At 35.2% G+C, this 22,416-nt stretch overlaps 1 protein-coding gene across 3 annotated transcripts in view; it reads right to left on the bottom strand.

The window, feature by feature from the left end:
- STXBP5L (syntaxin binding protein 5L) overlaps positions 1 to 22,416 on the bottom strand; it is a 338,367-nt gene that overhangs the window by 178,444 nt on the left and 137,507 nt on the right. For all 3 annotated transcript variants that reach the window (XM_070369985.1, XM_070369991.1, XM_070369994.1), the window contains exons 8-9: positions 7,102 to 7,185; positions 1,960 to 2,083 (exon numbers count right to left, since the gene is read on the bottom strand). In XM_070369985.1, coding sequence (XP_070226086.1) covers positions 1,960 to 2,083; positions 7,102 to 7,185 — 208 coding nt within the window. The remainder of the gene's footprint in view (positions 1 to 1,959; positions 2,084 to 7,101; positions 7,186 to 22,416) is intronic.

Genomic DNA, 22,416 nt, shown 5'->3' with positions numbered 1-22,416 from the left:
GTGGTCATGTATGGATGTGAGAGTTGGACTGTGAAGAAGGCTGAGCGCCGAAGAATTGATGCTTTTGAACTGTGGTGTTGGAGAAGACTCTTGAGAGTCCCTTGGACTGCAAGGAGATCCAACCAGTCCATTCTGAAGGAGATCAGCCCTGGGATTTCTTTGGAAGGAATGATGCTGAATAAGCTGAAACTCCAGTACTTTGGCCACCTCATGCGAAGAGTTGACTCATTGGAAAAGACTCTGATGCTGGGAGGGATTGGGGGCAGGAGGAGAAGGGGACGACAGAGGATGAGAGGGCTGGATGGCATCACTGACTCGATGGACGTGAGTCTGAGTGAACTCCGGGAGTTGGTGATGGACAGGGAGGCCTGGCATGCTGCGATTCATGGGGTCGCAAAGAGTCGGACATGACTGAGCGACTGATCTGATCTGATCTGATGCTAAGTTATGGAGAAGGCAATGGCAACCCACTCCAGTACTCTTGGCTGGGAAAATCCCATGGACAGAGGAGCCTGGTGGGCTGCAGTCCATGGGGTTGCTAACAGTCGGACATGACTGAGCGACTTCACTTTCACTTTTCACTTTCATGCACTGGTGAAGGAAATGGCAACCCACTCCAGTGTTCTCGCCTGGAGAATTCCAGGGACTGGGGGAGCCTGGTGGGATGCCGTCTGTGGGGCCGCACAGAGTCAGCCACGACTGAAGCAACTTAGCAGCAGCAGCATGCTAAGTTAAATAATTCAAAGAGAGACAAATACTCTATGTTGTCACTTATATGTGGAACCAAAAACAAAACAAAACAGAAACAGACTCACAGATATAGAAAACAAACGAGTGGTAACCAGAGTAGAGAAGGAAGGGGAGAGGCAAATTAGAGTATGAGATGAAGTAATATAAACTACCATGTATAGAACAAATAAGGAATGTTGCAGGGAATTATAGCCACTATTTTATATAAACTTTAAATGGAGTACAATCTATAAAAATATATAATCACTATATTGTATACCCAAAACTAATATAAATAATATATCAATTGTACTTCTATATAAATAAATAAAGCATCTCTAAGTTAAGTGCCTAATTGTAAGGTAATCTCTTAAGTAAACTGCTAAGTTAAATGCTGCAATAATTTAGTCTTTTGCAGATAGAACATGATGGCACAAAAAGATGGCAGAACAGCCCAAGTTGGAATAATTCCATCTTCTGATTTATGGGTCACCCACTATACAAACATACCACTATTTTCTAAATGTAAAACTATAATTAACACCCAGAAACTGTAACACAATGTATTTGATTAACCTCTAGGTTTTGACTTTTCTATTCTTACAACCAAGAGTATGAAGTAAACACGAAAACTCAGATCACCTATATTATGGAAAATAATACAGCCTCTGAATAAAAGTTATTCATACATTTGAAATTTTTATTCCGTCCAGTTAGGTAGAACCAACATAAATCCTAAATATCTCCTTTCAATGAGGAATATAATAAGAAATACAACCTACAATAAAAACCACAGTACTCAAATGGCATAAGTGAAAATAAATGGGAGAATTTAGAAGACAAAAGACCCTAAAGCAGTATAGAAATTAGGTCTAAGAGTTAGATCCATAAAGTGCCATTCTCTCACTAGCTTCCTTACCCCTTAAAATTGGTCAAATTCCTGCATCATTTCCTCTGCTTCAGGAACATCAATCATCAATTATTCGATTTTTGCCTGGGAGGTCTCTATATACGTTCAGTTATAATGTAAAAAAGTTGACAAACAGGAGGAAGGTAAGGTTAGAAACTATGGGTCAGAAGGTGGGGATCTGAAGGAGGTATAAAGGGGTATTTAGAATCAGAAGCTATGTTCTATTACCTCTTTTTAGTGATAATGATAACCAACTTTCCTAGTTCAAGTAGTGGCACTGCATCTCCAGAGTTTCTTTCTTTTGAAAGCATATATCTTACCATGTGGAACTGTGGTCTGGAAAGGACGACTTGGGCTTTTCAGGTTCCATAAAGTCAAGCTACCATCTGAATGGCTGCACATGAATTGTTTGCCCTCATGATGCCAATCAATTGAATGAATAGCCTAATGAAATAACAATTAAAAACAAGTAGAGGAGGAAGAAAGTTGATATATCATTCTATATTCCAAAGGAAAAATATTTTAACACAGAATTATTATAGCAATAACACTTAAGAAACATGTAATTTTTCTGACCTAGATCATACTACCTTTGGCTTCAACTCTCTATAGGCATATAAGAGGCTGTAAAATTTTATCTCCTTAGAAAAAGAAAAGTTAAGTAAATTTCATTTTGTTGGATCCCAGAACTTTTTGTTGTAAATCCTATGTCTTCCCCATATCCTTTAATGCTTCTTTGAAAATTATTACATGGAAGTAAAAGCAAGGTTAACAGAAGATAATCTCGGATGAGGCAGAACTTACTTTAATTTCACTTAAAGTAACCACCTTAAAAAGTAATTTACGTTAGAGTTGCAATTTGAGGGCTTACTATGTGTCAGACCCCAAGGTAAGCAGTTTATGTACATTATCTCATTTAATCCTACCAAACAGATATTATGTTTTTCCAAATTACACATGGTAAAATAGGCTAGAAAGACTGAGACATCCTTGCTCAGGTTACACTACTCAAATCCAACATCTAACTACAAAACCCATATTTGGAATCAATGAACTATGTTAACTCTAACATATGCTATTTAAATTGACTTAAAGCAGGAAGAGCTTAAAATTGTTTGTATTTACAGATTCATTCTGTAGTTATAAATTAAATTAAAAAGCAATTGTTACATTTTCCTGAATTGTTTTATTACCCATGATTATACAATATCTTACATAAAGTAGGTACCCAAATATTTGTGAAATGAATAAGTATTTATGTTATCAAATGTTGTCACACCCTTGGTATTCTTTCAAAATTAGTAAAGTATAAAGGGAACTTGGGTAATGTGCTATTTATTGCACAATGAAAGAAACTCTAGTAGACATAAAAGTTGAACAGATGTATACAGCATGATCTTTCCTTAAAGGAACTTAAACAACTGCGAGAAAGGAAACTATAACAATACTTATTGTTTGGAACTTTTAATATTTAGTTTTTTAATCTATATTTATAAAATTAAGTTACGGATATATTTGTTATTATTTATATTTATACAACTAAGTTATGAATATATTTATTTATACCAAACTTATACATATATTTACACACACATATATTTCCAAACAATAAGTATTATTAGAGTTATAGACAAATGATGGCTAGAGCAATCATTGGACATATTAGAAATGAAACAGCATATCAGTGGTCCTCAAGATAAGACTTGATTAATTGAAAATGATACCATGACACAACAGACTTATTTTTTCTCTCACCCTGGTCTCCATTACTGGGCAGAGAAGATTTCTTTACTATCAGGGTTCAGTAGAGGCAGTGAGAGTGAAAAAAACACTTCTTTGTCTTCTCTGCTTATTTCTTCTCATTTTAGTATGTGTCTAAAGGGAAAGGCCACGTCTTGCCTCCTCTACATGTTAACCTGGATGAACCTCAGTCAATTTAATAAAGTTCTCTCAGACTACTTTGCTAAAAATGGTAGATGCAGAGAGAGCATCCCCAGCCCTAATCTTTATTTCCCACTGAATTTGTCTACTGGAGAAGACAGATATAAAAATAATAGATATAACATAAAATCAAAATAAGTTGTATAAAAGAAGTACACTTATTGTATAGAAGAATAGGCATGTAAAACCAACCTGTTATTAAAGAATAGGAAGTCAAATAATCATTTATTGAAGAGATTGAAGAGCTGACATTTGAACTTGACTTAATGGGTAAATATTTAATTTCTGTTTATTTGATTACACCCTACTCCATTCTTTAAGAAGGACTTTAAGGGTTTTCTGAAAAACCAAATATAATACAACTAATTAAAGAAGAATTTTTAAAATGGAAAACAACATGGAAAATAAAACACTAGTAACTTTGGTTAATTCAGTGGCTGTAACTGAATTTCTTGTAAACAAAAAAGACAAAGGAAACCCAAAAAGCTAAGTAATAATCTGAAAAAAGGAAAAACAGCAGTTACTAAAGGAATTAAAAGATTATCCTCATGTAAAACTCTTGAGAGATTTCTCTGTGAGAGATTATTTTAAAAATATAGATGAAACAAAAACTTTACAGCTAATGTGAAAATAAAATTTGTATACTTATTTCTGAAAATGATCTTGTATTTACAAAACTCTGAATCATCAGTAGTTATTTATCAAGTAGCTATACTGTACAAATAGCTTTACAATTGCTAAGGAATTAACAGAACTTTGATATGCATAAGAGGAAAGAAGGGAGTTCAAGACAAAGTATAAGCAGAAGCAAAGGCTTTGAAGTGAGCAGTAAATGGTATGTTTAGGAGACAGTAATATGTCTGAAGTATGAGGAGTGTATAGAAGAATGCCATAAATTAAGTTCAAAGGAAAGACTGTCAAGGAATAAGACTTTGTATTGTTGACAATTGGGACCCATTTAAAGGTTCTGAGGTAGGAAATTACGATCAGCTATGTCTTAAAATGATAATCTTGTGAGTGAAAGATATATTGTAAAGCTAAGATATCCAAGGAAATGTGATTAGTTAAAAGTCTACTATAGTCTTCAAGGCAAAAGATAACATCCTCAACTAGGACACTGAATGTGGAAATGAAAAAAGAGAGGAGATAAATGAGAGATAATATAAAAATGGGATCATGAAGACTGCAAGAGTGACTGCTTCTACCACATGAGGAAGAAAAAAGGGTCAACCAAGACTCTGTGGGTTTTAAATTGAAATAACTAAATCAAAATTGAAAAACTGAAATAAAAACACAGAGAGAGAATTAGGTCTTTAAGTACTAATTTAGTGCCAATGGAATATTCATCTGAAGTTACCTAATATATTACTAGATATTTGCACCAAAGATATATGAATTTTAATTTATCAGCATAATATAGGTAATATTTGAAATGATGGGAGGCTGAATATGAACATAAATGCAAACAGAAGCAGAAATGAAAAGAGGGTGAAGACGTAGAATCCTGAAGAGTATAATTTAAAGGAGAGTTAGGGAAAGAACCAATGATGGAGAAAGGAGGGGTGGAAAAGATGAGATGGGAACAATACAAACAAATGAATAAACCATTTGAGAACGAAGGACTGATGTAAAGTCACAGGCTTCAGTTCAGTTCAGTCGCTCAGTCGTGTCCGACTTTTTGCAACCCCATGAACCGCAGCACGCTAGGCCTCCCTGTCCATCACCGACTGCTGGAGTCTACTCAAACCCATGTCCATTGAGTCGGACTGATGTAAAGTCACAGGCTTAGTAAGGAACTTAAAAGACTAAGAAGGGATCCTTGGTGACTTATTAGATACTTCTTCAGGTAAGTATTACAGATGATTTCAAACTATGAGGGGAAAAGTGCTGAGAAAATTTTTAAAAGTTTAGTAATAACATGAAGTATATAACTATCTTTATTAAAATGACAGGACATAATTATGCATTGTATAGATTTTATATAATTTATATAATTCTAGATATAAAATAGGTAAAGTATATTATTCTACTGATTAACATTGTTAATATTTATATAGACATTTCATTGCAAAACTGCTTTCACTTTTTTTTTTTAATTTACTTTTTAAGGTTAGAAACTTTCCTTTCACACTTTTTAAAGCTACAAGAAAACTAGTTAACTGAGCATTCTCATCTGGATTTCCATTTCAGCTGCTCTACTCTAGTTCCAAGTGGCTAAACACACAGATGGTATTTGCACTCTCATCTAAAGGGTAGTTTTGCAGAATAAATGATCTCCATCCTCATCTTTATTTTTATATATTTAACAAAAGGAAAACCCTATCTTAGCTCTCCAGGACCTTCTTATGATTAAAGGTGCCCTGTAAGTTGCTCATAAAGCACATAATTGTATGACATTGCTTCCCAGAATATTACTTACCAATCATGATCAAATTACCCAGCTGTTATATCATTTACTTCTGAATTCTTTGTTACCATGATAATAATCTTGTATATAACATAAAATTGAATTTTGCCAGGACCACTAAGAAATGAATAGGGGTAGCAGTTATGGAATAACTAAAGGCTTGCATCTTTAAGCATCAAAATTTAAATTTTACTATAGGGGATGGAAGGGAGCACAAAAAGGAACTGTTCTTTTAAAAATGTGTTTTCTTTTCAAAATTCTTTTTGTATTTATCTTAGTGTTGTCTTGAATTCTCTGGCACTGTTTCTATTTAAGCCCGGGTAATGCTAGACAATGATTTATGACCTGTATTTTCTTCCTATCTCACCACTGTACCAGTTTTTAAAATTTAATAGAGAGCCTAGATGATCACCTTTATTTCCACAGCTACAAGACATAAATCCCCTTTCTCATCTTTTGCCCTTAGCCTCACTCTTTTCTCATTAGCCTCTTAAGAAGAAAATACTTAATGGCCTAGAATCAATCTGTGAACACCTGAAGATCAATTAAGAGACTATTCCTCAATATGAGTTCAATGATTTCTCTATATGAAAATCTAAAATCTCAATTCTGTATGATAAAACGTACTTTAAGATCTGATTCTTAGTAACAATAAGTATTACTATTTTAAAAATCTCTCTCTATTTTAAGAAGGCAAATATTAGACAATAAAGCCTTTCCAACTGACTACATAAACTTTGTGCCACAGAAAAGCAATTTTCTAAAGACATGAACAGTATCTTTAGAGACCTTAAGGACAAAGAGGTAAGAAATAATCATGAAGCCTAAAGAAAAGAAAAATATAAGTAATAGAAACCAATATACGTAAGATGTCAAAAAAGCTTAAAAATAGTTCATCAAGGCAAAATTTCCACTCAAGAGAACAACTCCGAGTGGAACAACTCCGAGTTTTTGCATGAAACTCATGCAAAAACCAACAGGCAATGTGAGGCACTAGATCAAAATGAGGCAGCTTTCCAAAAATAAAAATATTGGTAATATACAAGGAGTAAAAGTAGACAACAGGCATAAAATCACAATACTCTTTCCAAATATTTCAGTAGAAATCACTTACCTCATCATAGTAAACTCTCAGTTCTGCTCTCTTGGATTTCAAGTCCCAGAAAACTACAGTACCATTTTCATAACCTATTAGCAACTGGAAAACATTAGAACAATCATTTTTGTAATTCAAACATTAATTTTAGCTTGTTCCAAATAAAGATTAAAGTTAATAAAGTAAAATCATACTACATAATACAACTTTATTTAAAATACCAATCTTTCCAAACCTGATTATTTTCTTTTTTTAATTTTATTTTATTTTTAAACTTTACAATATTGCATTAGTTGCCAAATATCGAAATGAATCCGCCACAGGTATACCTGTGTTCCCCATCCTGAACCCTCCTCCCTCCTCCCTCCCCATACCCTCCCTCTGGGTCGTCCCAGTGCACCAGCCCCAAGCATCCAGTACCGTGCATCAAACCTGGACTGGCAACTCGTTTCATACATGATATTATACATGTTTCAATGCCATTCTCCCAAATCGCCCCACCCTCTCCCTCTCCCACAGAGTCCATAAGACTGATCTATACATCAGTGTCTCTTTTGCTGTCTCGTACACAGGGTTATTGTTACCATCTTTCTAAATTCCATATATATGCGTTAGTATACTGTATTGGTGTTTTTCTTTCTGGCTTACTTCACTCTGTATAATAGGTTCCAGTCTCATCCATCTCATTAGAACTGATTCAAATGTATTCTTTTTAATGGCTGAGTAATACTCCATTGTGTATATGTACCACAGCTTTCTTATCCATTCATCTGCTGATGGACATCTAGGTTGCTTCCATGTCCTGGCTATTATAAACAGTGCTGTGATGAACATTGGGGTGCACGTGTCTCTTTCCCTTCTGGTTTCCTCAGTGTGTATGCCCAGCAGTGGGATTGCTGGATCATAAGGCAGTTCTATTTCCAGTTTTTTAAGGAATCTCTACACTGTTCTCCATAGTGGCTGTACTAGTTTGCATTCCCACCAACAGTGTAAGAGGGTTCCCTTTTCTCCACACCCTCTCCAGCATTTATTGCTTGTAGACAAACCTGATTATTTTCAACATTGAAAAATATTGGCAAAAGAACTCTATTCAATATAAATATATACCAATGAAATGAGACAACATGTAAGTATATATGTGCTGTGCTTAGCCATTCAGTCGTGTCCGACTCTGTGACCCCATGGACTGTAGCCTGCCAGGCTCTTCTGTCCGTGGCAGTTTTCCAGGCAAGAATACTGGAGTGGGTTGCCAGACATTCCTCCAGGGGATCTTCCCAACCAAGGGATTGAACCCATGTTTCCTGCATTGCAGGCAGATTCTTTACAATCTGAGCCACCAGGGAAGCATAAGTATGTATGACACAACATAAAAATAAATGGGAAAACCAGAATAACAAAAAGAGAAGAGAAAATGAACATGAAATAAAGGTGATAACTGAATAAACAGTGTATATGCCATTCAGGCCTATGCACTTGTAAAATGTGGCCACAAATTTGGCTTCAAATTATTTTCTATCAAATCCAATTTTATCTCTGACTTAAGTCAGTGTTTCAAATTGGTGACTGATGAACTCTCAGTAGTTCACAAAGATATTCTAGAGATTCATGTCATTAAACATAGTTGATATTGACTTGTAAATCAATAAATAAGACAATTAACAAAATATACATACTTCATTTCAAAAGAAAAGCATTTGAGAACAGAAAATGATTGGATGATCACACTCAAGACTCAGTCACTCAGCTAAATATTACTTGCTATGCTGATGATTTTTCCTATAATATGACACTGAATGTTCAAACAACCGCATAACTGCACTCATTTCAAATTCTAGCAAAGTAATGCTCAAAATTCTTCAAGCTAGATTTCAACAGTACACGAACTGAGAACTTCCAGATGTACAAGCTGGATTTAGAAAAAGCAGAGGAAGCAGAGATCGAATTGCCAACATTCACTGGATCACAGAAAAAGGAACAGAATTCCAGAAAAACATCTCCTTCTGCTTCATTAACTATGCTAAAGCCTTTGACTGTGTGGATCACAACAAACTGTGGATTTCTTTAAGAAATGGGAATACCAGACCACCTTACCTGCCGAGAAACCTGTATGCAGGCCAAGAAGTAGCAGTTAGAGCCGAACAAGGAACAAAAGACTGGTTCAAAATTAGGAAAGGAGTATGTCAAGGCTATATATTGTCACTCTGCTTATTTAAATTATATGCACAGTACATCACACAAAATGCTGGCCTCAATGAAACATAAGCTAGAATCAAGGTAGCCAGGAGAAATATCACCAACCTCAGATATGCAGGTGATACCACTCTAATGGCAGAAAACAAAGAGGAACTAAGGCACCTCTTGATGAGGGTAAAAGAGGAGAGTGAAAAAGCTGGCTTAAAACTCAACATTCAAAAAACTAAGATCATGGCATCTGCTCCTACCACTTCACAGCAAGCAGAAGGGGAAAAAGCAATAGATTTTATTTTCTGGGGCTCCAAAATCACTGTGAATAGCAACTGCAGCCATGAAATTAAAAGATATCTGCTCTTTGGAAGGAAAGTGATGACAAGCCTGCTGCTGCTGCTAAGTTGCTTCAGTCGTGTCCAGGTCTGTGTGACCCCATAAACAGTAGCCCACCAAGCTCCCCCGTCCTTGGGATTCTCCAGGCAAGAACACTGGAGTGGGTTGCCATTTCCTTCTCCAATGCATGAAAGTGAAACGTGAAAAGTGAAAGTGAAGCTGCTCAGTTGTGTCTGACTCTTAGCGACCCCATGGACTGCAGCCTACCAGGCTCCTCCATCCATGGGATTTTCCAGGCAAGAGTACTGGAGTAGACAGCATATTAAAAAGCAGAGACATAACTTTGCTAACAAAGTTCTGCATAGTCAAAGCTATGGTTTTTCCAGTAGTCATGTATGGATGCGAGAACTGAACCATAAATAAGACTGATCACATTTGAGGCTTGTGAAATGTGGTGCTGGAGAAGACTCTTAAGTGTCCCTTGGACTGCAAGGAGATCCAACCAGTCAATCCAAAAGGAAGTCAACCCTGAACATTCACTGGAAGGACTGAGGCTGAAGCTGAAGCTCGAATATTGTGGCCACCTGAGGTAAAGAGTCAACTCAATGGAAAAGACCCTGATGCTGGGAAAGATGGAAAGCAAAAGAAGAAGGGGACAGCAGAGGATGAGATGGTTAGATAGCATCACCAACTCAATGGACGTGAATCTGAGCAAACTCTTGGAGATAGTGAAGGACAGGGGAGCCTGGCATGCTACAATTCATGGGGTCACAAAGAGTTGGACATGACTTATGGGTGAACAACAACAAAAACAACCAGAAAACATATAACAAAATGGCAAAAAGCACATGCCTATCAATAATCACTTTAAGTGGAAGTAAACTCAATGCCCCAACAAAAAGACACAGGGTAGCTAAACAGATAAAAATAAATAAATAAATACTCATATATATGCTGTCTATAAGAGACTCAGTTCAGAGCTAAAGACACACACAGACTGAAAGTGAAAGGATGGAAAAAGATGTTCCATTCAAACAGAATGAAAAGAAAGTAGGGGTAATACAACTCATATCAGCAAAATAGACTTTAAAACAAAGACTATAACAAAAGGAAAAGAAGGGCATCACATAATGTTAAGGGGCTAAACCCAAAAAGAGGAAATAATGTTAATAAATATATACATGTACCTAACAGGAGCAACTAAATATATAAGCCAAACAATAACAGACAGACATAATATTTTTATTAGACATAATAAAAGCAGAAATTGCCATAACAAGTATTAGTAGGGGATTTTAATACCCAACTTACAACAATGAATAAATCACCCAGACAGAAAATCAAAAAGAAAACACTGGCCTTCAATGATACTTTGACAGTTGAACTCAATAGACATTTACTAAGCATTCCATCCAGAAACTACAGAATATGCAGTTTTCAAGAGCACATGGAATATTCACCAGGACATATCACAAAGTAGGCCACAAAACTAATCTCAATAAATTTAAGGAGAGTAGAATCACATCAAGTATCTTTTCTGACCATAAGGGTATGAAACTAGATATCAATTATAGGATGAAAGGTGGAAAAGATGCAAACACTTGAAGACCAAACAATAGGTTGCTAGAAAATCAATGGGTCAATGAACAAATCAAAGAGGAAATTTAAAGATGAGATGAATGAAAATAGAAACACAACTTCTCAAAATCTATGGGATGCAACAAATACAGTTGAGAAGTTTATAGATTACAAGCCTACCTCAAGAAACAAACAAAAGTATAAAAAAAAAAAAAACCTAGAAATTTAAGAGACTTACAAAAATAAAACAAAGCCCAATGATTAGAAGGAAGGAAATAACAAAGAAAAGGAGAGAGCCCAAGGAGAGAAATATATGAAACAGAGACACAAAAATGGGGGGAAAAAAATCAATGAAACTAAGAGGTTAACTTTTTAAAGATAAAGAAAATTGATGAACTTTTAGCCAGATTTATCAAGAGAAAAAGAGGGCCCAAATAAATACAATAAAAAATGAACAAAAAGTTTTGAAAGATAGCACAGAAAGGCAATAACTGAAGAATACTACAAACATTTATACAACAACTTGGACAATCTAGAAGAAATGCACAAACTGCAAGAAATGTAAAATATCCCAAGAAAATGTAGAAAATATGAAAAGACCAATTACCAGTAATGAAACTGAATCTGCAATTAAATTAAAAAAAAAAAAAAAAAACTCCCAACAAAGTCCAGGATCACATAGCTTCATACTGGAATTCTACCAAACATTTAAGGAGGAATTGACACTTATCCCTTTCAAACTCTTCCAAAAAATTAAAGAGAAAGGAACACTTCCAAACTCATTATTTGAATCCAGTATTACATGGATATCAAATCCAAAGACATTATAAAAAAGGAAATTCAGTTCAGTTCAGTCACTCAGTTGTGTCCAACTCTTTGCGACCCCATGAATCGCAGCATGCCAGGCCTCCCTGTCCAATTACAGGCCAATAAATCTGAAAAATACAGATGCAAAGATCCTTGACAAAATATTAGAAAACAAAATTCAATGGCATATAAAAAGAATCTTATGCCATGATCAAATGGGATTTCTCCCAAGAGTGCAAATTTGGTTCAGTATGTGAAAATCAATCACTGTGATACACCACATTAACTAAGGGAAGGATAAAATCACATGATCATTACAAAAGGTGCAGAAAAGGCATTTGACAAAATTCAACAATCACTCATGATAAATATTTTCATCAGTGGGTATAGAGGGAATATATCTCAACATAATAAAGGCCATATGTGACAAAACCACAGGTAAACTTTATAGTAAATGGGGAAAAGTACATGGCAAATACTTTTTCTCTAAGATCAAGAACAGGAAAAGAATGTCATTCTTATTTAATATAAAATTGGAAGTCCTAACCACAGGAATCAGACAAGAAAAATAAATAAAGGCATCCAAATTAGAAGGAAGAAGTAAAAATGTCACTATTTGCAGATGACATGATGCTTCATATAAAAAACTCTAATGACTCCACTCAAAACTATTAGAGCTAATAAGAATTCAGTAAGGATGCAGAAAAATGAATATATATATATATATATCAGCATGTCTATACATTAAAAATGACTATCAGAAAGAGAAAGCAAGAATACAATCCCATTTAAAGCTTCATCAAAAAGTATAAAATACTTAGGAATATACTTAAGGAGGTGAAAGACCTACACTCTGAAAACTATATGGCACTGATGAAATAAATTGAAGATAACATAAATAAACATTAAGATATTCTATGCTCATGGACTGGAAGAATTTATAGTGTTAAAAAGTCTATACTACCCAAAGCAATCTACAGATTCAATGCAGTTTCTATCAAAATACCCACAGCATTTTTCACAGAACTAGAACAAATAACCCTAAAATTTGAATAGAACCACAAAAGACCCTGAATAATCAAAGCCATCTTGAGAAAGAACAAAGCTGGAGGTATTACATGCCCTGATTTAAAAAAATACTATAAAAAATAATAAAATAAAATAAAAAAATACTATAAAGCTAAAGTAATCAAAACAGTATGATGCTGCACAGAAACAGACAAGTAGATCTATCAAACAGAACAGAAAGCCTAGATATAAACCCATGCACATATGGTCAATTAATCAACGATAAAGGAGGCAAGAATATAAAAAGGGAAGAAGACAGTTTCTTTATATAAGTTATGTAAAAGAATGAAACTAGACCATTTTCTCATAACTTATAAAAAAATAAACTCTATGGACAAAACACTTAAACCTGAAATAGAAAAACTCATAGAAGAAAACACAGGCAATATGCTCTTTGAAATCACTATCAGTAATACTTTTTGGATCTGTCTCCTCAGACAAGAACAAAAAAGCAAAAATAAGCAAATGGCACTACATCAAACTAAAAAATCTTTTGCTCAGAGAAGGAAAGCATAAATAAAAAGAAAAAACTATGAAATGGGAGAAAATATTTGCAAACGATGAAACAAACATCCAAAATATATAAGAACTGATACAATTCAGTACCAAAAAACTATCTGATTTTAAAAATGGTATTTTTCCAAAGAAGACATACAGACATCCAACAGGCACATGAAAAGAAGCTCAACATTAGTAATTACCAACCACAATGATATCACCTCACACCTGTCAGAATGGCTGTGATCAAAAAGACCACAAATAATTAACAAGTATTTGCAAGGATGTGCAGAAAAGGGAACTCTTGTGCACTGTTGGGAGAACATATATTGATGCAGCCACTATGGAAAGCAGTATGGAGGTTCCTCAAAAAATTAAAAATTGAATTACTGTATGATCCAGCAACTCCAATCCCGGATACTTACCTTAAGAAAATTAAAACACTAATTTAAAAAGATATACACATCCCCAATGTTCACTGCAGCATCATTTACAATAGTTAAGATATGAAGCAACCTAAGTGTCCATCAGCACATGAATGGATAAAGATGTGGTACACACACACACACAGGAATATTTCTCAACCACAAAAAAGAATGAAATCATGCCAATTGTGATAGCATGAACGAACCTGGAGAGCAGTATGCTAAGTGAAACAAGTCAGATTAAGAAAGATAAATAGTATATGTTTTCTTATATATGTGGAATCTAAAAATAGTAAAACAAATATATAACAAAACAGAAAAAGATGCACAATACAGAGAACAAAACGAGTGGTTTCCAGTGGGGAAGGGCACTTGGGGAAGGTAGCAAAATAGGTGAAGAGTATTAAGAGGTATAGCACAAGCAATGTAAACAATAATATCATAATAACTTTATATGGTGCATAATCTATAAAAGTATCAAATCATTATGTTGTACAGCTGAAACTAATTACTATTCTAAGTCAACTATACTTAAATTACACTTATTATATACTTCAACTATACTTCTTATATATTTTGAACAGTATGAAAAGGCAATAAGGTAGGACACTGAAAGATGAACTCCCCAGGTCAGTAGGTGCATGCTACTAGAGATCAGTGGAGAAATAAGTCCAGAAAGAATGAAGAGATGGAGCCAAAGCAAAAACAACACCCAGTTGTGGATGTGACTGGTAATGGAAGTAAAGTCTGATGCTGTAAAGAGCAATATTGCATAGGAACCTGGAATGTTAGGTCCATGAATCAAGGTAAATTGGAAGTGGTCAAATAGGAGATGGCAAGAGAACATCAACACTTTAGGAATCAGCAAATTAAAATGGACCGGAATGGGCAAATTTAACTCAGATTACCATTATATCTTCTACTGTGGGCAAGAATCCCTTAGAAGAAATGGAGTAGCCATCATAGTCAACAAGAGAGTCCGAAATTCAGTTTTTTGATGTGATCTCAAAACCAACAGAATGATCTCTGTTTGTTTCCAAGACAAACCTTTCAATATCAAGACAATCCAAGTCTATGCCCCGATCACTAATGCTGAAGAAGCTGAATGGTTCTATGAAGACCTACCACACCTTCTAGAACTAACATCCCAAAAAGATGTCCTGTTCATTATAGGGGACTGGAATGCAAAAGTAGGAAGTCAAGAAACACCTGGAGTAACAGGCAAATTTGGCCTTGGAGTACAGAATGAAGCAGGGCAAAGGCTAATAGAGTTCTGCCAAGAGACCGCACTGGTCATAGCAAACACCCTCTTCCAACAACACAAGAGAAAACTCTACACATGGACATCACCAGATGGTCGACACTGAAATGAGACTGATTATATTCTTTGCAGCCAAAGATGAAGAAGCTCTAGACAGTCAGCAAAAACAAGACCAGGAGCTGACTGTGGCTCGGATCATGAACTCCTTATTGCTTTAGGTGCAGAGTTAGGTTATTTATTTGACTTTTTTCTTGTTTCTTGAGGTAAGCCTGTATTGCTATAAACCTTCCCCTTAGCACTTCTTTTACAGTGTCCCATAGGTTTTGGGTTGTTTTCATTTTCATTCATTTCTATGCATATTTTGATTTCTTTTTTGATTTCTTCTGTGATTTGTTGGTTATTCAGCAGTGTGTTGTTCAGCCTCCATATGTTGCAATTTTTAATAGTTTTTCTCCTGTAATTGACATCTAATCTTACTGCATTATGGTCAGAAAAGATGCTTGGAATGATTTCAATTTTTTTTAATTTACTAAGGCTAGATTTATGGCCCAGGATGTGATCTATTCTGAAGAAGGTTCCATGTGCACTTGAGAAAAAGGTGAAATTCATTGTTTTGGGGTGAAATGTCTTATAGATATCAATTAGGTCTAACTGGTCTATTGTACCATTTAAAGTTTGTGTTTCCTTGTTAATTTTCTGTTTAGTTGATTTATCCATAGGTGTGAGTGTGGTATAAACTCTCCCACTATTATTGTGTTATTGTTAATTTCCCCTTTCATACTTGTTACATTTGTCTTACATATTGTGGTGCTCCTATGTTGGGTGCATATATATTTATAATTGTAATATCTTCTTCTTAGATTGATCCTTTGATCATTATGTAATGTCCTTCTTTGTCTCTTTTCACAGCCTTTATTTTAAAGTCTTTATTTTATTTGATATGAGTATTGCTTCTCCTGCTTTCTTTTGGTCTCTATTTGCATGGAATATCTTTTTCCAGCCCTTCACTTTCAGTCTGTATGTGTCCCTTGTTTCGAGGTGGGTCTCTTGTAGACAACATATATAGGGATCTTATTTTTGTATCCATTCAGCCAGTCTTTGTCTTTTAGTTGGGGCATTCAGCCCATTTACATTTTAGGTAATTATTGATAAGTATGGTCCCATTGCCATTTACTTTGTTGTTTTGGGTTCGAGTTTATACACCCTTGATGTGTTTCCTGTCTAGAGAAGATCCTTTAGCATTTGTTGGAGAGCTGGTTTGGTGGTGCTGAATTCTCTCAGCTTTTGCTTGTCTGTAAAGCTTTTGATTTCTCCTTCATATCTGAGTGAGATCCTTGCTGGGAACAGTAATCTGGGCTGTAGGTTTTTCACTTTAAGTATGTCCTGCCATTCCCTCCTGGACTGAAGAGTTTCTATTGAAAGATCAGCTGTTATCCTTACGGGAATCCCCTTGTGTGTTATTTGTTGTTTTTCCCTTGCTGCTTTTAATATTTGTTCTCTGTGTTTGATGTTTGTTAATTTGATTAATATGTGTCTTTGGGTGTTTTTGGAGAAGGCAATGGCACCCCACTCCAGTACTCTTGCCTGGAAAATCCCATGGATGGAGGAGCCTGGTAGGCTGCAGTCCATGGGGTCGCTAAGTGTCGGACACGACTGAGCGACTTCACTTTCACGCATTGGAGAAGGAAATGGCAACCCACTCCAGTGTTCTTGCCTGGAGAATCCCAGGGACAGGGCAGCCTGGTGGGCTGCCGTCTATGGGGTAGCACAGAGTCGGACACGACTGAAGTGACTTAGCAGTTGGGTGTTTTGCCTTGGGTTTATCCTGTCTGGGACTCTCTGGGTTTCTTGGACTTGGGTGACTATTTCCTTCCCCATTTTAGGGCAGTTTTCAACTATTATCTCCTCAAGTATTTTCTCATGGTCTTTCTTTTTGTCTTCTTCTGGGACTCCTATGATTCGAAAGTTGGGGTGTTTAACATTGTCCTAGAGGTCTCTGAGGTTGTCCTCATTTCTTTAAATTCTTTTTTCCTCTCTGCTTCATTTATTTCCACCATTCTATCTTCTGCCTCATGTATCCTATCTTCTGCCTCCATTATTCTACTGTTGGTTCCCTCCAGAGTGTTTTTTATCTCATTTACTGCATTATTCATTATATATTGACTCTTTTTTATTTCTTCTAGGTCCTTGTTAAACCTTTCTTGCATCTTCTCAATCCTTGTCTCCAGGCTATTTATCTGTAACTCCATTTTGTTTTCAAGATTTTGGATCATTTTCACTACCATTATATGGAATTCTTTATTAGGTAGATTCCCTATCTCTTCCTCTTTTGTTTGGTTTGGTGGGCATTTATCCTGTTCCTTTACCTGCTGAGTATTTCTCTGCCTTTTCACCTTGTTTGTATTGCTGTGTTTGGGGTGGCCTTTCCATATTCTGGCAGTTTGTGGTTCCTCTTTATTGTGGAGGTTCCTCGCTGTGGGTGGGGTTGGACGGGTGGCTTGTCAAGGTTTCCTGGTTAGGGAAGCTTGTGTCAGTGTTCTGGTGGGTGGAGCTGGATTTCTTCTCTCTGGAGTGCAATTAAGTGTCCAGTAGTGAGTTCTGAGATGTCAGTGGGTTTGGTGTGACTTTGGGCAGCCTGTATATTGAAGCTCAGGGTTATGTTCCTGTGTTGCTGGAGAATTTGCGTGGTATGTCTTGCTCTGGAACTTGTTGGCCCTTGGGTGGTGCTTGGTTTCAGTGTAGGTATGGAGGCTTTTGATGAGCTCCTATCGATTAATGTTCCCTGGAGTCAGGAGTTCTCTGGTGTTCTCAGGATTTGTACCTAAGCCTCCTGCCTCTGGTTTTCAGTCTTATTCTTACAATAGCCTCAAGACTTCTCCATCTCCTTTTGAAGACAATGGGCTGCCTTTCTGGGTGCCTGATGTTCTCTGCCAGCATTCAGAAGTTGTTTTGTGGAATTTGGTCAGCGTTCAAATGTTCATTCAATGAATTTGTAAGGAAGAAAGTGGTCTCCCCATCCTATTTCTCCGCCATCTTAGGACCACCCCCCCAGGTTATATTCTTCAACTTGGCTTGAATAAAATTTTTCATTTCTTTCAAAAATTGACTATTGATTAATTTTTCACCAAAATACAAATTTACACCAAAATAATTTACACCAAAATATGAAAGAAATAAAATTTGTCTATAATTGCTATCCTTTTATGCACAGAATATTTCAAATAATTTAAAGACAGTTACTGAAAGCAAACATTCGGTGATGTAGTTGGATACAAAATAACAAAAATGAATAGTATTTTATATGGGCTTCCCTGGTGGCTCAGAGAGCAAAGAATCTGCCTGCAATGCAGGAGACCTGGGTTTGATCTCTGGGCTGGGAAGATCCCCTGGAGAAGGGAATGGCTACCCACTCCAATATTCTTGCCTGGAGAATTCCATGGACAAAGGAGCTTGGTGGGCTACAGTCTACAGGGTTGCAAAGAGTCGGATACAACTGAGTGATTAACACATATACACTAACAATTAATTATGAAACAGATTTTAAGAAAATTAATTCATAGGAGCAATAGAGTCTGTAAGGGACTTAAAATTAAGCTAACAAAAGATATGTGTGACTTTTTTGTGAAAAAGTTGTAAAGCTATACAGAAAGACATAAAAGAAAGCCAAAGTAAATATATCTTGTTTATAAGATGAGAAGATAAAACACTCATGTCTTAATGATGTACATATTCTCTAAATTCATCAATATGTCCATGTTTCAGAGTCCCAACAAGGATTTACATAGAGTTTGATAAGCTAATCCTAAAACTTATATAGTAGAATAAATGGTCATAAAAGAAAACAAGATGAGAAAATGAGAATGGAGAGGGGCTACCAAATATCAAGATATTTAGTAAAGATATTATAATTAATAAAGTGTGCCATCAGTAGAATAATAGATAAATGTATCAATGCAACAGAGAAAAAAGCCCAAAGACCCACTCAAAAGTAATAACTTGATACATAAGTGAGATGTCCTTATAAATCAGTGTAAACTGAATTGACTATTCAATAAATAAATAATTTGTATATAAAAATGAAAGCATACCCTTATAACAAACCACCATAAAATAAATTACATATAGATTAAAATCAAATTGTGAAACAGAAAGCCTTAAAACTGATAGAAAAAATAAAACTGCATTTTCCCTTAGGAAGGGAAATATCTAGCAGGTAACAAACAAAATGCAGGAGTCAAATGGAAAACTGATAAGACTGAATACATTCAAATCAAGAATTTGTATGTGACAAAGGCTATTGATGGAAAAACTAAACTACAGGAAGTCAAGAGATTTATTCAAGGTTATATGATAATAAGCAGTGGATCACAATACAAACACAGTCTTCTGCCTCTAACACTAATTTATTTTGCATTCCTTTTAATTTCTAATTACCCAACTAATACACATTATAGTTTTTCATAAAAATTTGAACAACACAAGTAAAATGTGAGTATTTTTGACCATTTTCCTCAATGTCAATCACTAGTATCCTTCCCAGATTTGTACATCTTCTCTGGGGCTTTTTCCCTTGAATATTTAAATATGTAAGTAAAAACATAAATTCATTATTCAAGTGATTTTATACTAACCTTACTGTTCTACATCTTTTGTTTAAAAAATATGGCTTGAAGAATCTTCCTTATCAGAATAGCATTCCACAGTATGTATATAGTATCATTCATTTATTCAATTTTTTATTAATAGACCTTTAGGCTATTTTCAATATTTTGCCTGTTGGTCCTATAAATAGGATAAATATCTGAAATGGATTTTCTATCAACATATTTTAAATGTTGACAACAAGTTGCCCATACTGGTATGTATGGGCATAATCATGATTGCTATGTCTAGATGCTCATTTTTCAATTCCTGTTCCATTACTTGATAAGGTCTTAAAATTTTTTTCAAACTGAATACCAACTGACCAAAGCCAGTTATTTAATAGTTGATCATACCCTGAAATATCTTCTTTAAAATACACAAAATTCTCCCAAATACCTGAATCGTTTCTGGAATATCTCTTTAGATCCATTGGCTTTCTTGTATTGCCCTGTACCAATATCACAATGTTATTCATTAAAAAAAAAAAAAAATTTTGGCTATTCTTAAACATTTCATTTTTATTATGAATTTAAAAATCAGCTTGTAAATTTTTAAAAAATAAGTAAATTCTCCATACCTACTTTACTAAGGGCTTGTATCATCAAAGGATGTTGAATTTTGTCAGTCTTTTTCTGTGTCTATTGAATTGAGTGTGATTTTTTATTCTTCCTTTTGTTACTGTTGTGTATCACACTGATTGATTTGCAATGTCAAACCATCCTTGCACTCCTGGGAAAAATCTTACTTGATCATAGTGTATGATCTTTTTAACATATTTTTGGATTCTGTTTCCTAAAGCTTTGCTGAGAATTTTTACATCTATATTCATCAAAGATACTGACCTGTAATTTTCTTTTTTTGTAATGTATCTGTCTGGTTTTGGTATCAGGGTAGCACCAGACTAGTAGAATGATATTTGGAGTGTGCTGTCATCTTCAAATTATTTTTTTTGGAAGAGTTTGGGAATGATAAGTATAAGTCCTTCTTTATATGTCTGTCAGAATTCTTCTATGAAACCATCCAATTAAAATGTCTATACATTCAAAGCAATCTACAGATTTAATGCAGTTTCTATCAAAATACTCATGAGATTTTTTTTTTTACATAACTAGAACAAATATCCTAAAATTCATATGGAATCACAAAAGATGCTAAATTGCTAAAACAATCTTGAAAGGATAAAACAAAGCTGAAGGTAACATGCTCCCAGACTTCAGACTATACTACAAGGCTATAATAATGAAAAAAGCATGGCACAGGCACAAAACAAGACATATACAACAATAAAACAGAATAGAGATTCCAGAAATAAACCCTTGCATCTACGGTCAATTGATATACAGCAAAGGAGGCAAAAATATAAAATGGAGAAAAGACAGTCTCTTCAATAAGTGGTTCTGGGAAAACTGGAGAGCTACATGTAAAACAGTGAGAATAGAAGATTTCCTCATACCATATACAAAAATAAACTCAAAATGGATGAAAGATATAATGTAAGTCCTGAAACTATAAAACTCCTAGAAAAAAATAGGAAGAACACTTGACATAAATTGTAGCAATATTTATTTTTTTAAAAACTGTATCCTAAGGCAAAAGAAACAAAGCAAAAATAAACAAATGGGGCCAAATTAAACTTAAAAGCTTTCACACAGCAAAGGAAACCATTGACAAATAAACAGACAACCAACAAAATGGGAGAAAATATTTGCAAATGATATGACTAAGAAATTGATACTCAAAATACATAAACAACTCATACAACTCAATATTTTAAAAAAACAAACAACCCAATTTAAAAATGGGTAAAAGACCTAAATAGACCTTTTTCCAAAGAAGACATACAGACAGCAAACAGGGACATGAAAAGATGCTTAACACTGCTAATTACTGCTGCTGCTAAGTCGCTTCAGTCATGTCCGACTCTGTGCGACCCCATAGATGGCAGCCCACCAGGCTCCCCCGTCCCTGGGATTCTCTAGGCAAGAACACTGGAGTGGGTTGCCATTTCCTTCTCCAATGCATGAAAGTGAAAAGTGAAAGTGAAGTCGCTCAGTCATGTCTGACTCTTAGCGACCCCATGGACTGCAGCCTACCAGGCTCCTCCATCCATGGGATTTTCCAGGCAAGAGTACTGGAGTAGGGTGCCATCGCCTTCTCCATGCTAATTACTAGAGAAATGCAAATCAAAACCACAATGAGATATCACCTCGTACCTGTCAGATGACTGTCATCAAAAAGTCCATAGATAACAAATATTGGAGGGGATGTGGAGAAAAGGGAACCCTTGTACATGTTGGTCAGAATGTATATTAGTCCTGCCACTATGGAAAGAAGCATGAAAGTTTCTCAAGAAACTAAAATCAGAAATACCATATAATCTAGCAGTTCCACTCCTGGGTATATATATTAAGAAAATGAACACATAATTCAAAGAATACATGCACCCCAATCTTTAAAACAGTGCTATTTATGATAGCCAAGATATGGAAGCAATCCAAGCAGTACAGGAGACCTGGGTTCGATTCCTGGGTC

This window comes from Bos mutus, chromosome 1 (assembly GCF_027580195.1).
Source record: "Bos mutus isolate GX-2022 chromosome 1, NWIPB_WYAK_1.1, whole genome shotgun sequence".
NCBI lineage: Eukaryota > Metazoa > Chordata > Mammalia > Artiodactyla > Bovidae > Bos > Bos mutus.
The sequence above is the reverse complement of the archived record's forward strand: the minus strand, read 5'-3'. Positions and strand labels throughout refer to the sequence as shown.